The sequence below is a fragment of the Lacerta agilis genome, chromosome 12, assembly GCF_009819535.1.
Source record: "Lacerta agilis isolate rLacAgi1 chromosome 12, rLacAgi1.pri, whole genome shotgun sequence".
In the NCBI taxonomy this organism is placed as follows: Eukaryota; Metazoa; Chordata; class Lepidosauria; order Squamata; family Lacertidae; genus Lacerta; species Lacerta agilis.
In genome coordinates, this window is record NC_046323.1 from 56,627,536 (window position 1) to 56,644,931 (window position 17,396).

The 17,396-nt window shown below is 49.6% G+C and overlaps 2 protein-coding genes across 2 annotated transcripts; one reads left to right on the forward strand and one right to left on the reverse strand.

The window, feature by feature from the left end:
* Positions 1 to 4,448: 4,448 nt before the first annotated feature.
* LOC117055658 lies at positions 4,449 to 11,747 on the forward strand. The gene is made up of 3 exons (XM_033165365.1): positions 4,449 to 4,885; positions 5,888 to 6,756; positions 10,527 to 11,747. The coding sequence occupies exons 2-3, from the start codon at positions 5,901 to 5,903 to the stop codon at positions 11,729 to 11,731; spliced, it is 2,061 nt and encodes a 686-aa protein (XP_033021256.1). The 5' UTR covers positions 4,449 to 4,885; positions 5,888 to 5,900; the 3' UTR covers positions 11,732 to 11,747.
* A 2,969-nt stretch (positions 11,748 to 14,716) lies between these two features.
* MRPS12 (mitochondrial ribosomal protein S12) lies at positions 14,717 to 16,988 on the reverse strand. The gene is made up of 3 exons (XM_033165366.1): positions 16,909 to 16,988; positions 16,541 to 16,628; positions 14,717 to 15,411 (listed from the first exon to the last, which is right to left on the reverse strand). The coding sequence occupies exons 2-3, from the start codon at positions 16,587 to 16,589 to the stop codon at positions 15,011 to 15,013; spliced, it is 450 nt and encodes a 149-aa protein (XP_033021257.1). The 5' UTR covers positions 16,590 to 16,628; positions 16,909 to 16,988; the 3' UTR covers positions 14,717 to 15,010.
* Between the last annotated feature and the right edge of the window lie 408 nt (positions 16,989 to 17,396).

Here is a 17,396-nt window from a genome sequence, read left to right on the forward strand (position 1 = left end):
GAATGTAAGAACCATGAACCTTGGTAAGCTGGATGTGGTAAAAAATGAGATGGCAAGAATAAACATTGACATCCTAGGCATCAGTGAACTAAAATGGACAGGAATGGGCGAATTCAGTTCGGATGACTATCATATCTACTACTGTGGGCAGGAATCCCGTAAAAGAAATGGAGTGGCCCTCATAGTCAACAAAAGAGTGGCGAAAGCTGTACTGGGATGCAACTTCAAAAATGATAGAATGATCTCGATACGAATCCAAGGCAGTCCTTTTAACATCACAGTAATCCAAGTTTATGCACCAACTACCAGTGCTGAAGAAACCGAAATTGATCAATTCTATGAAGACTTACAACACCTTATAGAAATGACACCAAAGAAGGATGTTCTTCTCATTATAGGGGATTGGAATGCTAAAGTAGGAAGTCAAGAGATAAAAGGAACAACTGGCAAGTTTGGCCTTGGAGATCAAAATGAAGCAGGGCAAAGGCTAATAGAGTTCTGTCAAGAGAACAAGCTGGTCATCACAAACACTCTTTTCCAACAACACAAGAGACGACTCTACACATGGACATCACCAGATGGGCAACATCGAAATCAGATTGATTATATTCTCTGCAGCCAAAGATGGAGAAGCTCTATACACTCAGCAAAAACAAGACCTGGAGCTGACTGTGGCTCAGATCATCAGCTCCTTATAGCAAAATTCCAGCTTAAACTGAAGAAAGTAGGAAAAACCACTGGGCCAGTAAGATTCAATCTAAATCAAATTCCTTATGAATACACAGTTGAAGTGAAGAACAGGTTCAAGGATTTAGATTTGGTGGATAGAGTACCTGAAGAACTGTGGATGGAGGCTCGTAACATTATACAGGAGACAGCAACGAAAACCATCCCAATGAAAAAGAAATGCAAGAAAGCAAAGTGGCTGACCAATGAGGCCTTACAAATAGCGGGGGAGAGAAGACAAGCAAAATGCGAAGGAGATCGTGAAAGATACAGGAAATTGAATGCAGATTTCCAAAGAATAGCAAGGAGAGACAAGAGGGCCTTTCTAAACGAGCAATGCAAAGAAATAGAGGAAAATAACAGAATGGGAAAAACCAGAGATTTATTCAAGAAAATTGGAGATATGAAAGGAACATTTCGTACAAAGATTACCACAATTAAGGACAAAAGTGGAAAGGACCTAACAGAAGCAGAAGACATCAAGAAGAGGTGGCAAGAATACACAGAGGAATTATACCAGAAAGATATGGAGGTCTCATACACCCCAGGAAATGTGGTTGCTGACCTTGAGCCAGACATCCTGGAGAGTGAAGTCAAATGGGCCTTAGAAAGCCTTGCTAACAACAAGGCCAGTGGAAGTGATGATATTCCAGCTGAACTATTTAAAATTTTAAAAGAGGATGCTGTTAAGGTGCTGCACTCAATATGCCAGCAAGTTTGGAAAACTCAGCAGTGGCCAGAGGATTGGAGAAGATCAGTCTACATCCCAATCCCAAAGAAGGGCAGTGCCAAAGAATGCTCCAACTACCGCACAATTGCACTCATTTCACACGCTAGCAAGGTTATGCTTAAAATTCTACAAGGCAGGCTTAAGCAGTATGTGGACCGAGAACTCCCAGAAGTGCAAGCTGGATTTCGAAGGGGCAGAGGAACCAGAGACCAAATTGCAAACATGCGCTGGATTATGGAGAAAGCCAGAGAGTTCCAGAAAAACATCTACTTCTGCTTCATTGATTATGCAAAAGCATTTGACTGTGTCGACCACAGCAAACTATGGCAAGTTCTTAAAGAAATGGGAGTGCCGGATCACCTCATTTGCCTCCTGAGAAATCTGTATGTGGGACAAGAAGCTACAGTTAGAACTGGATATGGAACAACTGATTGGTTCAAAATTGGGAAAGGAGTACGACAAGGCTGTATATTGTCTCCCTGCTTATTTAACTTATATGCAGAATACATCATGCGAAAGGCTGGACTGGATGAATCCCCAACCGGAATTAAGATTGCCGGAAAAAATATCAACAACCTCAGATATGCTGATGATACTACCTTGATGGCAGAAAGTGAGGAAGAATTGAAGAACCTTTTAATGAGGGTGAAAGAAGAGAGCGCAAAATATGGTCTGAAGCTCAACATCAAAAAAACTAAGATCATGGCCACTGGTCCCATCACCTCCTGGCAAATAGAAGGGGAAGAAATGGAGGCAGTGAGAGATTTCACTTTCTTGGGTTCCATGATCACTGCAGATGGTGACAGCAGTCACGAAATCAGAAGACGCCTGCTTCTTGGGAGAAAAGCAATGACAAACCTAGACAGCATCTTAAAAAGCAAAGACATCACCTTGCCGACAAAGGTCCGTATAGTTAAAGCTATGGTTTTCCCAGTAGTAATGTACGGAAGTGAGAGCTGGACCATAAAGAAGGCTGATCGCCGTAGAATTGATGCTTTTGAATTATGGTGCTGGAGGAGACTCTTGAGAGTCCCGTGGACTGCAAGAAGATCAAACCTATCCATTCTCAAAGAAATCAGCCCTGAGTACTCACTAGAAGGACAGATCCTGAAGTTGAGGCTCCAGTACTTTGGCCACCTCATGAGAAGAGAAGAATCCCTAGAAAAGACCCTGATGTTGGGAAAGATGGAGGGCACAAGGAGAAGGGGACGACAGAGGATGAGATGGTTGGACAGTGTTCTTGAAGCTACTAACATGAGTTTGGCCAAACTGCGAGAGGCAGTGAAGGATAGGCGTGCCTGGCGTCCTCTGGTCCATGGGGTCACGAAGAGTCGGACACGACTGAACGACTGAACAACAACAAGACGTTTGAAAACGGAAAATAACACTAGAATTGAAGCTCATGCCAGCATTCTAAGCACCTGGTTGGCTTGTCTAAACAGGATTTTTTTTAGCAGGTTCTGAAAGGGAAAAAGGCAAGTACCTGCCTAGTGTCAATAGGTAGGGAGTTCCAAAGGGCAGTTGCTGCCACACTAAACAATCAAGTTCTTACAGATGCAGAAAAGGTCTTAGGTGGCACCTGGAACTGTGCCAGTTCCTCTGATCAAAGCGGTCAAGTGGCATCTGTGGGGTCAGACGATCTCCTAGGGAGACAGGTTCCAAGTTGTTATGGGACACCAATAGTAGCTCTAGGAATTCTCTTTCCATCCCTAGTCCTTAAAAACAGGTAGGTGCAATTTAACTCTACTTTCTAAGGTTCCGTTGAGCTACTGACATTCTCCTTCCCCCTCCCCCTCTCTCCTGGGTGCAGGTTCTGGGGCTAAGTGGCAGCTGGAGGTCAGGAGAGGACCAGGTGTGGAGCATCCCTGCAGCATGACTCAGCCAGAAAAAGCCAAGACAGACACTCTGAGTGAGTGGCACCAGAAGGCTTTCCAAGGCAGCATGCAATGGTGGTGCCAGGAGGCCTGTTTCAGCTCTGGGGCCCCACTGGGACTGTGCTGGGACTTGGTGGCAGAGGCCCTGCCTTGCAGGAAGAAGGTCCAGGGTTCAAGCCCTGCTGGCATCTCTAGGAAGGGCTGGGAGAGAGACCCTGCTGAAACCCTGGAGAGCCATTGCTGCTGGTCAGCAGGCCATCCTGGGCTAGATGGGCCAAGCATCTGACTCGGTACAAGGCATGTGTCCCCTCTCCACCCTGGGGGTGTCTCCCTGCCCTCCTGGGAGGGGGTGGCTCTGGGTGATTCAGGCTGGCCAGAAAGGAGTTGGGGAAGGAGCACAGGAACACAAAGGGGGAGCTCTCTGCAAATGGGGGGGGGCTACTTGGGTTGCAGGTGAGTTTCTCCAGGGACACAGAGGGTCTCTGCCTCCCTCCGGAGCAAGGCTGCTTGTGCCCCTTTGTGACTTGAAATGGGGTGGTCCGAAATGGGCAGAGTAGATTTTCACGGAGGTTGCAGCCACTGGGCGACCTGCAGGAGCCATCACTAATAATAATAATAATAATGGTTTCCCCAGCCACTCTGGGCGGCTTCCAACAGAATGTTAAAATACAATAATCTATTAAACATTAAAAGGTTGCCTTAGTGACCTTTTATTTCTTTCCCTAGCCCCCCACCCGCCTGTTTCTTTGCTGGGGAACCTTGAGCTTCCCAGCTTGGGGTCCACCGTCTTTCCTAGCCCTGGCATATAGTCATCGTGCCATGTCACTGTTCATTTATATGTCACCTGTTGGCCTAAAATGACACCTTGGGGCAAAGCAGACAATGCAAACACAACTACAAACATACTGATGCAAACACAACAGAAATCAAATGAAATCTTGTCTCAAAAGTATTAAAATACATCTGTTTTCCTTCCCCAAAGGCCACAGATCATTCCCTTAAAGTCCTTAAAGAGCAACTCCTGGCTTGAAGGGTCCCAGGCAGGGTGGGGGCAAGGCGGGGGCATGGCTGGCACTCCGGTCTCTCACCTGTATTGACCTGCCCTTTGTCCTCCTTCCCCAGCTGACGCCAAGCCCCACATCAAGTGTGAGGAGCAGCAGGGGGACCCCCAGGGGCCGGCCCCCCACCACTGCAAGGACTGCAACCGCAGTTTCCCTGAGCGGGACGCCCTGATTTCCCACGTCCTGCGCACCCACTTTGGCGAGCGAGCACTGCCTTGCTCGCAGTGCGGAAAGTTCTTTGGCAGCGACAGCAGCCTGGCGGCCCACCAGAGCACCCACTGCCTGGAGCGAGTCTTCACCTGCATCGACTGCAAGAGCAACTTTGTCTATGAGGAGCAGGAGGCGGCCCGGATCCACGCCCAGCTGGCCCTGGGGAAGCTTTTCAAGTGCTTTGGCTGCAGCTGCAAGATCGCCGCCCTCCTGGCCAGAGACCAGAAGCCAGACACACAGGAGGGCTGCCCCCCCTTTGGGCAGCTGGATGCCACCTTCTACAGGTGAGGAGTCTGGGATTTGCGGGTAGGGATCCTCCATAGTCATGGAGTCAGGGATCACCTCCAGGCATCTCTGACCTGAGAAATTCATCTTTTGGGTTTTTAAAATAAAAAGCTCCTGAACGTGGAGGTTGGCTTCAAGGTTCCTGGCCTTTAGTCATTTTCTTCCCAGCCCTCCTCCATCCAAGGGCCAAAACTAACAAGACTGAATTTCAAAAGCGACAAATGTCAGGTTCTGCAATTAGGCAGGATGTACCAGATGTGCAGATATAGGATGGGGGACACCTGGCTTACTAGCAATACATGTGAAAAGGATCTAGGGGTCTTGGTGGACCACAAGCTTAACATGAGTCTACAGTGTGATGCAGCAGCAAAAAACAAACACACCAATGCTATTCTGGGCTGCATCAACAGAAGTCTAGTGTCCAGATCAAGGGAAGTCATAGTCCGGCTCTCTTTTGCCTTGCTCAGACAATCACCTGGAATACTGTGTCCAGTTTTGGGCAGAACAATTTAAGAAGGATGCTGACAAGCTGGAATGTGTGAGGAGGAGGGCAACCAAGACGATCAGGGGTCTAGAAGCCAAGCCTTATGAGGAGCGGTTGAAGGAGATGGGTATGTTTAGCCTGGAAAAGAGGAGTGAGAGGAGATACAGAATCTTAGAGCTGGAAGGGACCCAAGGGTCATGTAGCCCCCTGGGGAGAGCCATCTTCAAATATCTCCATGGCTGTCACAGGGAAGAAGGAGCAAGCTTGTTTTCTCCTGCTCTGGGTGGCAGGATCCAAACCAATGGATTCAAGATCTGTTCCACAGTGGAAGGATCTCCCTTATGAGATGGTGGACTCTCCTTCCTTGGAGGTGTTTAAGCAGAGCTTGGGTGGCCACCTGTCAGGGATGCTTTAGCTGTGATTCCTGCATTGCCAGGGGTTGGCCTGGGTGATCCCGGGGGCCCCTTCCAACCCCTTCATTCTGCCTCACTGCCCCCCTCTCCCTTTTGTCCCTCAGCCGCCAGCGCGCAATGGAGCAGGTCCGCCAGCGGGCCGCCCACTGGACCACCTCGGAGACCAAGGCCTTTGTGGAGCTGTGGGGGGACGACCGCGTCCAGACGGCCCTCTTCGACAACTATCGCAATGAGGTGCAGTACAAGCGGCTGTCAGACAAGATGCGGAAGATGGGCTTCCACCGCAACCTGGAACAATGCCGCCAGCGGGCCAAGGACCTGCGCAGGGGCTTCAAGGAGATCCAGGACGGCAACCTGCACTCCAACCGGGCGCGCCAGACCATGCCCTTCTTTGCCCTCCTGGACCGCTTCCTGTTGATGAGCCGGGGGCTGGTGGTGCCCAAGGTGTGCCTCAACAGGACCAAGCAGAGGGGGCGCAAGGGCAGGGGGCGCAGAGAGGGGCCCCAGGGAGAAGCCCCCTTCCTGCTCACCCTGCCCGCCCAGCACCCCAACATGCGGGACCTGACGCTGCAGGAGCAGGATCCGTACCTCCATGCACTGGCACTCCCCGACTTCCACCTGCAGAGCCGCTTCCCAAGCCAGTATCGCCAGGGGGCCAGCCTCCATGGCTACCAGCTGCCGGCCCCCGGCCAGGACCCCCCGGCCAATGCTGTGGGGCTGCCGGGCTGCCCGCTGGACGGGCAAGACAAGGACTCGCCCGCCCTGCAACTGGCAGACTTCTCCCTGCGGCCGCAGGACCCAGACGCCTCCCTCGCCATGGAGTCCTGCCGGGCAGCCGCTCGAAGCCAGAGCCAGGACATGGTGCTGAGTCCCATCAATGGGCTTTCAGCCACCAGCAGCCTCTGGTCAGAGATCGCCAGCATGACTACTACGGAGAACCCCACTGGTGTGGCAGCCCCAGGAAGCGCCCAGCGTGAGTATTAGCTTATTGGTTTATTTATTCCCTCACAGTATTTACAGCCTGCCCTTCACTGAGCGTTTTCCATCCCAGAGCAAAGTAGTAAAAATAAACACAGAAGCACAATATACAAAGCTTCCCCAGGGCCAGCTGGGCATGGATCCGGGCCGCAAAGGAGGGTAATTGCACATAGCTAATATACTATCCAATTTAAGTCTTTGATACGAAAGAAAAGGGCGACCCCAGCTGGACTGGAAAATAATTGCAACTATAAAAAAGCTTTGAGAATTGAAATACACAGGGGGGAGATTAGGAAAGAGCAGCTCCGACTGTAACAACAGCCACAATCTCAGGCAAGGAGGGAGAAGGTAAAGCCACAGCAGAACTCATCATATACAGGGATACCTGTGAAGAGATCCAGGATTTGAAACTCCAAAGCCAAGAGAGAAAAATAACAGTGATCTCATTGTGGGAGTTTACTATAGACCCCCAAGCCAAACTGAGGACACAGATGATGCCTTCCTGGAACTGATGGCCAAGCATTCAAAAGGAAGTGAGATAGTACTAATGGGGGATTTCAACTACCCTGATATTTGTTGGATGTCAAACTCAGCCAAGAGCATAAGGTCGAACAGATTCCTCACTGGCCTTGCAGACAATTTCATTGTCCAGAAAGTGGGAGAAGCAACAAGAGGATCAGCCATTTTAGATCTGGTCCTAACCAATAGTGATGACCTGGTTAGTGGGGTAGAAGTGGCAGGATCATTAGGTGGGAGTGACCATGCTCTACTGGAGTTTATTATACAGCGGAAAGGAGCAACCAAGCATACTAAGACTCAAATTCTAGACTTTAAGAAAGCTGACTTCAGAAAACTTAGGGAAATGCTGGGTGAAATCCCATGGACAGAAATACTAAAAGGGAAGGGAGTTCATGATGGTTGGGAGCTTGTTAAAAGGGAGATATTAAAAGCACAACTTCAGGCAATACCAGTGAGACAGAAACATGGAAGGTGCCTAAAGAAGCCAGGGTGGCTATCTGAAGAACTTTTAAATGAGTTAAGATTTAATTGAGTTAAGATAACCTGATATCATTTTTTGACAGAATTACAAGCCTGGTAGATGAAGGGAATGCTGTGGATATAGCCTATCTTGATTTCAGCAAGGCCTTTGACAAGGTGCCCCATGATATTCTTGTAAAGAAGCTGGTAAAATGTGGGCTAGACAATGCTACCATTCAGTGGATTTGTAACTGGCTGACTGACCGAACCCAAAGGGCGCTCATCAATGGCTCCTCTTCATCCTGGAGAGAAGTGACTAGTGGGGTGCCACAGGGTTCTGTCTTGGGCCCAGTCTTATTCAACATCTTCATCAATGACTTGGATGATGGGCTTGAGGGCATCCTGATCAAGTTTGCAGATGACACCAAATTGGGAGGGGTGGCTAATACCCCAGAGGACGGGATCACACTTCAAAATGACCTTAACAGATTAGACAACTGGGCCAAAGCAAACAAGATGAATTTTAACAAGGAGAAATGTAAAGTACTACACTTGGGCAAAAAAAAAGAAAGGCACAAATACAGGATGGGTGACACCTGGCTTGAGAGCAGTACATGTGAAAAGGATCTAGGAGTCTTGGTAGACCACAAACTTGACATGAGTCAACAGTGTGATGCAGCAGCTAAAAAAGCCAATGCAATTCTGGGCTGCATCAATAGGAGTATAGCGTCTATATCAAGGGAAGTAATAGTACCACTATATTTTGCTCTGGTCAGACCTCACCTGGAATACTGTCAAAACAAAATCGAAAATTCTTTCTAGTAGCACCTTAGAGACCAACTGAGTTTGTTCCTGGTATGAGCTTTCGTGTGCATGCACACTTCTTCAGATATGTTATAAGAAAACTGGTGTATGAAGTATGGGACAAATACAAAAAATTATTAGAACACAAAACACCATGGTGGCCCTCTCCACTTGAAGCAATATTGGTGGAAAAAAAGGAATAGGAGAAATGATTGGCCAACATATAAATAATTATTAAAAGTAGCTCAAGATTTAAAATTAAGGAGGTTTGAAGATATAAGGGAATTAGTAACTAAGTGGTTGCAATATCACCAACTTAATAAAGTGTTTTAGATGTACAAAAAGAAGGGTTTTTTTAAAATAAAACCTCCCAGTTTGAAAGGGAATTGTTAGAAAATAAAATTAATTTTTAAAATGTATAAACTTTTATTAGATTGGCAAACAAAAGATGAACAGGTCAAATTATCCACTGGGCAAAGGATTTTGGTTATAATATTGAATCAGCAGCATCGGAGAGACTATGAACGAAGAATTAAAATTTACAGTTTGTTACGCTTTGAAGGAGAACTATATGAAAACATCATATCGTTGGTATTTGACTCCTAGTAAATTAGCTAAAATGTATAAATCAAAGTCTAAAACATGCTGGAAATGTAAAGAGAAAGAGGATACTTTTCATCACATGTGGTGGTCATGTTAGATGATAAAAGACTCTTGGGAAATAATATATAATGAATTGAAAAAAATGTTGAAAATAACTTTTTATAAGAAACCAGAAGCTTTTCTTTTAGGTATTATAGGCCCAGAGATCCCGAAGGACCAGATGAAACTATTCATGCACAAATTCTGTTAGCTCAGAAATTGAAAGTGTCATGTATTCTACTCAATATTGATCGAAGGCAGAACTCCAACAAATAGTTAGCAGAGTAAAAACTTAAACGCATTGCAGGATTCCCAAAAAATAGACCAAAGGCAATTAATGTTTATTTCATCCAGCAGAGCTTTACTGCTGCTGAAGGCAAATGAGCATCATGGTCACAAATCCAATACATTCAGGATTGGCACTGTCCATCAGAAATCCAGTTGCAGTAGGCTTAACTTAAATTCTCAAAAACTTAACACTAAGCATACTGTGTTCAGAACAGCACACAGCTGGAAAGAGAGATAGAAAAGGGTGAAACCAAGACTCCTTCTGGTCTTACTTTTATAGTCAGCATGACCTTGACTGAAAGAGATAACAGAACCAGTTTAAGGCAGCTGTACTCAGCTTCTCTGAAGGAATAACCCAAACATCAGGAACCTTCTGCTTGTTTCTTTCACACAGAGAAACTTCCAGAACCCTCTTGAATTAATTAGAATAGGAAAGAACTCTACACATCAGATCAATACTTTCTGCAGTAAGAACTGCAAACTGACAGAAAGATGGTACAACTCTGACCAAGGAAGAGAGGCAAATAAAATTGATGAACTATGCCAAGATGGCAAAACTTACAGAAAGAATTAGAAACCAGGAAGAGGCAGTCTTTAATAAAGAATGGGGAAAGTTTGAAAAACTATTGTAAACAATTACACACATTGGTAGGATTGACAAAAATTTGAACTATGGAATGATAAAGGATTTATAAGAATAGAGTTATGAAAGAGATGCAGAGGGGAAAATAATTGTATTAAGATCCACAATTTGGGGGGGGGGAGTCAAAGGGGATTATATGTTTATGTTTTTATTTCACTTGTATGTGTAAAATATAAAATGCAAAAATAAAATAAGGGTCCAGCAAAAGCACCTTTATGGTGTCAATAGTGCTGCCACACTAAAAGATCCGAGTTCTTACAAAGGTGGAATGAGTATTAGGTGGCACCTGCCCCCTTCCCGTTCTGCCATATAGGGCAGGGCTATTTCGCAGAAACCAGATGATAAAGCACAAATATAAATATTTAGAAAGCAACTCATGCCTCTCTTTTTCTTCCTTCCACCCCCATCAGCCTGGCACCCTGGGAAGGCCCCCAGCTCCTCTGCAAAGCGGATGCGTGACCTCCGCTTGCGCCGCAGGAGGCAGCGGGCCGCCATGGCACGGGTGCTGCTGGGCGCCAGCTACCGCCCTAATGACCGGACAGTGTGGAGCAAGACGCAGAAGACGGACTGGTGGGACAACCTGGTGGCTGGGCCAGCCAATGACAGCGAGTGGGTGCGCTACTTCCGCATGTCGCGGGAGGCGGTGCTGGAGTTGGTGGAGAGGCTGCGCCCAGTGCTGCAGCGCGAGGACACCAACATGCGGGCTGCCATCCCCGTCGACAAGCGTGTGGCGCTCACGCTCTGGAAGCTGGCCACCTCGGACAGTTACCGCTCGGTGGCCAACCAGTTTGGTGTGGGCGTGTCGACCGCCTCGGTCATCGTCATGGAGGTGTGTGAGGCCATTCACGACGTCCTGCTGCAGCACGTGGTCCACCTGGGGGATGCCCAGGCTGTCATGGAGGGCTTTGAGCAGCTTGGCTTCCCCAACTGCATTGGCGCCGTGGACGAGACCCACATCCCCATCCTGTGCTCACCACACGGCGCGTCGGCCTACATCAACGGCAAGGGGCTGGTCTCCATGGTGCTGCAGGCCCTGGTCGACAGCACAGGGCGCTTCATGGACGTCTATGCTGGCTGGTCGGGCGGCCTGCAGGACTCGGGCCTGCCGTGGGGCTCCCCGCTCTTTGAGCGCATGGAGAAGGGCACCTTTGGCCCCCAGACCACCACAGAGATTGAGGGTGTGGCCGTGGGACCCGTCCTGCTGGGGGGTCCTGCCTGCCCCCTGCGGCCATGGCTGATGAAGCCGTACACAGATGCCCCGGAGGGCCCCCGGCAGCGCTTCAACCTGTTGCTGGGCAAGTGCCGCATGGCCGTCACTTACGCCTTTGAGCGTCTCAAGGGCCGCTGGCGCTGCCTCCTCAAGCGCCTGGACGTGGCGGAGAAGAACGTCCCGCTGGTCATCATCGCCTGCTGCATCCTGCACAACATCTGTGAGAGCCGCAACGAGGCCATGCAGGAGGGCTGGGAGGAGGGCATGGACTATGCCGACCTGCCCTCGGCAGAGGGCCACGCCAACACCTTCTTGGACGTGGAAGAAGGGGCTGGGGAGGCACACAGCGTCCGTGCGGCCTACTGCGAATTCTTCGAGAAGAGGCGGCAGGCAGAGGAGCTCTGAAGGGCGCTGTGCGTTGTGTGTGAGGACACCCCCTTCCCCACCCCGATCTGTGGGTGTTGCTGAGAAGAGGGGCGGACAGAAACTCAGGCTAACTCAGGTTACAATTCTCTTCCGTGACTTCACAGGGGGACAACGTCCAGGGGTCCCCCTCGGTGAAGTCCGCCTGCTTACCGGTTGCACTGTTTTGACCTTTTATAAACCTTTTATAAAAATTGGCTTAGTAGCAAGTTTTCACCCTGGACCTCAATAAATCCTTGTTCTTCTTGAAAGGAATTTGGTGGGCGTGTCTTAAATGTGAAATTTCTCAGGTTTCCCCAGTCGTGAGCACAAGAAACACATGGGCAGGGGGAGGGGCGCACAGTGAAGGGACAAGTTCAATAGGGTGTGCTGATTTTTACAACAAAATTGTAATGACTTGGGAATTCAAGAGATTTCTTGGTTAAATTAATATAACTTAGTTTTGCTTGGTAAGTAAACTGTGTGTAAGATGGCATGGACATCATTAAAATGACTGCAGTTATTTTATATTAATATTTTTACTTTTATTTATTAACACTATTCATTTTTAGCATAACCAGACACTTTCAAAAGGTAAAATTAAAATTACAGCATTTGGTTTTCCAAAAGCAGTTGATGTGCTTTTTAATCAAATGTAGATTTGCCAAGCTAAACGTTATATAGTCACAAACTTAAGGAATTTGAATTCCTCACGCCCAGAAACATATTTTTAAGACCGCTCACTGAAGAAATTTGCAAAAAATAAGTCCCACCCCATAAAACGGCTTGCCCTAGCTCAGGCTGGGAACTCTTGCCCAAGTGCTGTATGTCCACTTCTGCCCCTGGCAAGCATCCACCCACCTTTGGGTTTCCCAGGAAGACCCTTGTTGCCCCCTCCTCCCCAAAGCCCAGGCCTGCAGTTGTCATCAGCGACGAGAGGTTCTGCTGCTTCAGTTCCATGGTGCACCCATGCCAGAGTTTGCCAAGCTCTCTTGCCCAGAGGTCTGCCCCTGAAGTCCCCTGCACATTTTCTAGAGCAGGGTGGAGAACCAGTGGCTCTCCAGATGACAGACTACAATTCCCATCATCCCTGACCATCAGCCAGTGTTTGAACTGAGGGGAGCTGAGTAACATCTGGAGAACCACTGGTTAGGCATCTGATTCTCACATATGAGGGAAATGGGGGCACCATAGTTAGGAGGGCTCCTCTCCTTGTTGCCCATCAGTGCAGCCAGCTTGTCCTCCTGTTAATTTCTGTGATTTCTGCCCATTCTTCATACTCAAGAGTGCCTCTGAGCATGTGAGGGGTGTCTTCCCCTCAGCAATTACAATTATTCCTGACACCTGTTTTTCAGTGTTTTTCAACCTGTCTCAGAGAAGTCCTGCTATGGGGCACTGGAGGAGGAGCTAGCAGCAGCAGATGCTCCAGAAAGGGAGAGTTGTAAGGTAGAAGAGAACCAATTTCTGCCTCCTCAGCCAGACTTGGAGAAAAGAGACCTTGCTCTATCATTCTGGCCTTAGCCAAAGAAGTGACTGGTCTTTGGGTCTGGTTGGGCAGAGAGCAGCTGGGTAATGATCCAACGCTCGTCTAACCAGCAAAGAGGATGCAGGCACATCCTGTTGCATCAGTGAGCATCTTCACTCTGCGTGCATTTTGCCCCTGAATGGTCCTTGAAGGCACTGTGGCAAGACCTTTGTTGCAGCAAGAAAATCTCTCACCGGTGTACCATTAATGTTCAAGGGATGCTGCGCTTGGGTAGCTATAACAATCGAGGTGGGTACAATTTCCCTACTGCTAAACATTGAGGAAAAGCACCTTCTCAGCAGCTAAGCACAGAGGAGCCTGCATCCATGCTGTCATTAACTTTCCACAACCAGTGCTTCCAGCTGTCCCTAGTAGAATGCCACTATGACAGCAGTTGCCAGCCCTCTTTGCACACCCGGTGAGGCAAAATCACCACTAACCAGGTCAAGGTTTGGAGGGGAATTACAGTATCTAGCTATAAAAATCTAATAAATAAAGGAGAGAACAATCAAGCAAATATTTGAGATCAATATTACCTGGCTGCTTCAAGAAGAGGCAAAGAGTCGCTGCTGTATCTGTGGCCATTCTGGCAAAGGAGACTTGCCTTGCCCTAAGGCAAGCTGTGGGTACAATGAAAGGGCCACCGCAGACTCTGAAGGGAGGTGCAGGGACACCCAGCAACACCTTTATGTGAACGATGGATACCTAAGACTAAAGCAAAACTGGCTGGGATTCTGCCACAAAATTTTTGCCTCCCGTTTCTGAAGATGGTGCACAATCCTTAAACCTGACGAAGGGTTCTCTTTGGAGCACCTATATCAAATGATAAGTATGGACAGTCTGGAATCCAGCAAAACTAGTGTTAAGAGAATAAAGGATTTTACTAACATTGTCCAGTTTTCAATCCCTATTCTGTTTTGTCTCATAACTGTATGATGTTGACAGCAAAGGAGGGAGAAAGGAAAGGAAATGCAAGGAAGAGACTAATGGTTTGGTGTGTTTTCCCTTATTGACACACAGTCACAGAATATGAAGGCAGCCTGCATATACTGTGGTGGTGGAGAGAGACATCTAGCTGTGACCTGCTTCTAAAAGAAAGGAAACCAAGGTAGACTTCACGCCACCTCAGGAAGCCTCTGGCCTTGCCCAGAGTTCCCACTGCAAAGGAGCAAAAGATCAATGGGAAGCTATACTGAACCGTGCTGATCTAGTTTCCTTCTGGTTATCCCAAAAAATAATTCCAAACACATTAAGATACCTGGGAATGTCCCCAACAGTCATAAGTTCAAAGAATATTTGGGGAAACTACAAGAGAGACTATGAAACAGGCCCAAGGCAAGCGTGAGTGTACAATTGCAGAGTTGGAAGGAACCCAAGGCAGCATCTAGTCCAGCCCCCTGCAACGGAACACTCTAAAAGAAGCACATGGGTTTGAATCCATCTCTCCAAAAGACTGAGGCAGGGAAGTTACCATGGCACTCTTTATTTAGGAACAGAAAACCCTCCCTCTCCCCCGCACCATGCCCTGGAATTTTCCCCATTCTCTTGGCATGCTGCATCTGCCATCTATACAGCATGCCAATCGCCTTGAAAAATTCCAACTGGAGGAGTTCCAGGCACCCTCCAAGCCAAGTCTCCAGGGACGGAAAGGAAAGTTTTCTCCCAGAGAGAGATCCTTTGCTCTGCCTCCTTCACTGCAATCCACAGCCCTGGAGGCTTCTGGAAGCTGCGTGTGAAAGCACAGGCCCAGTCTGTGCTCACTTCTTCTTCTGTACATGGGCACAGTCATACTTTCCCCGCACAACCTTGAGCTTGACCCCTGGCAGGTCCTGCGTCCTCCCGCCCTCCACCAGGACGATGCTATGCTCCTGCAGGTTGTGCCCTTCGCCCGGGATAAAGCAGATGGCCTCCTTGCCATTGCTGAGCCGCACACGGGCACACTTGCGGTTGGCCGAGTTGGGCTTCTTTGGCTTGCGGATCATGGTCTTCAGCACCACCCCTTTGAGCTGGGGGCAGCCACTGGTGGGGCCAGGCTTTGGCGGAGGCAGCTTGGGGCGGCCTTTGCGGTGCATCTGGTTGAGAGTGGCCATAGGACAGCTTGGGGGTGGCAGCACTGGCCAGGGTGGTGGAATGAAGCTGCGAGGGAGGGCAGCAGCTCCTGGCAAAACAAAAATAGAAAGGATCAGGAAAGGGCCACCCAAATGATCAAGGGGATGGAGAGACTCCCCTAGGAAGAAAGACTGTGGCAATTGGGGCCTCTTAGCTTAGGTGAGTAAGAGGCAACATGGCAGAAGTTTATAAAGTTATGTCCGGCATAGATAGAGTGGATGGAGAAAAGCGTCTCTCTTTCTCCTTAGGAACTCATGGACATGCAATGAAGCTAAATGTTAGAAGATTCAGGACAGATAAAAGGGAGACGTTTTTCACGCAGGGCAGTTAAACTGTGGAACTTGCTCCTACAGGAAGCAGTGATGACCACCAACTTAAGACAAATTTACAAAGGAGGAGAGGACTATTGATGATGGCTGTGCTCTGCCTCCATGGTCAGAAGTAGCAATGCTTCCAAATACCAGTTTCTGGGAACCCCAGGTGGAAATAGCGTTGCTCTTGTGCTCGTATCCTGCACCTTGTTTTTGCATAATGGGCACCTGTTGGTGACTGTGAGGACAGGATGCTGGACTGGATGGGGCCCCATTGTCCTGGTCCAGCAAGGCTCTCCTTGGGTTCTTAACATTATCTGAGAGGGCACCCTGCCCTACACCTGACCCTCACCATGTGCCCAGTGTCAGGCAGGGGTGTGCTGACAGGGGTGTGACTGACGTACCACTCGCAGAAATGCCCTTATGGAGTCCACGGTTCTCTTTTCAAAGACTTGACATTGGGGAGGGGGGCAAACACCCCCCACACACACACACACACCTTCCCAGCCCCCCTCCCGCATAGGGAGCAGCTGCCCTCTATGCCCTCCGAGAGGAAGGGGCCTGGCTCCCCCAGGCCATGAGGTGTTTTTTGGGTTTGATATCCCGCTTTATCACTACCCGAAGGAGTCTCAGAGCGGCTCACATTCTCCTTTCCCTTCCTCCCCCACAACAAACACTCTGTGAGGTGAGTGGGGCTGAGAGACTTCAGAGAAGTGTGACTTGCCCAAGGTCACCCAGCAGCTGCATGTGGAGGACGGTTCCACCGTTCTTAACCACTACACCACACTGTCACTCTACATGCACACTGGTGCATGGAGCAGGGCAAGAGGCTCCTGGCTCTGAGCGACTCTCATGGCAGCCACCTACCCCAGCGCAGAGGAGCCGCCAGCACCCTCAGCAGCCCAGCAGGAGCCATCTTGCGCAGACGCCCCGAGTCTCTCTCGCTCACAGGGACCTGCAGAAACGAAGGAAGGTCGGAGGTCAGGGGAGGGTTTTATTTGGGGGGGGGGAGAGTTGAGATCCCTTCCAGGGTCACGTGCCATTGGTGGGCGGGGCAGCGAGGGACAGTCTTCACGCCCCCCCCCCCGTCCCGCTCGCTCTCCTGGGGCGGGGAAGCGAGGCAGGACTTCCGAGGGGCGCGGCCTGGCGACAGCCCTGAGGGCCGCATTGAGAGGTTTGGAGGCCCCCCCCCCCAAGCAGGTTCTGAGCGGGGAGAGGAGGCAGCCTAGCGCGACCTTCTTCCGCCTGAGCCAGCAGGACCCTCCCGTCTCCGCCACCCCTTGGAGGGAGGGAAAGGGGTCGCTCACTTCACCGAAACTCCGCCGCTACCGCCACGCCGGCCCCGGGAAGGAAGCGCACGGGCCGCGTCCTCCGACTGGCCAAGGGCACCGCCCCGCAAGCGTCTCCTCTTCCGATTGGGCGACGAGGCGAGAGGGCCACGCCTCTCTTCTCATTGGGCGAAAGAGGCGGCGCCCCCCCGTGACACCCCAGAGAGGAGTCAGCTGCTCTACGTTGATTGGCCGCAAGGGCCGGACGGAGGCGAGAAGGGACGGAGCCTGAAAAGGAAGGAAAGGATTGCCGGAGGGAGAACTTCCGGTGTCAACGACAGAGCCCCCCCCCCTCCTGCATTGCACTGACTGTGACCACTCTCTTGGTCGATGTTGGCAGCAAAGCGCCGCCGACTCTGTAGTGCCGGAAGTGACCATAGAGTCCATGGCGGGAA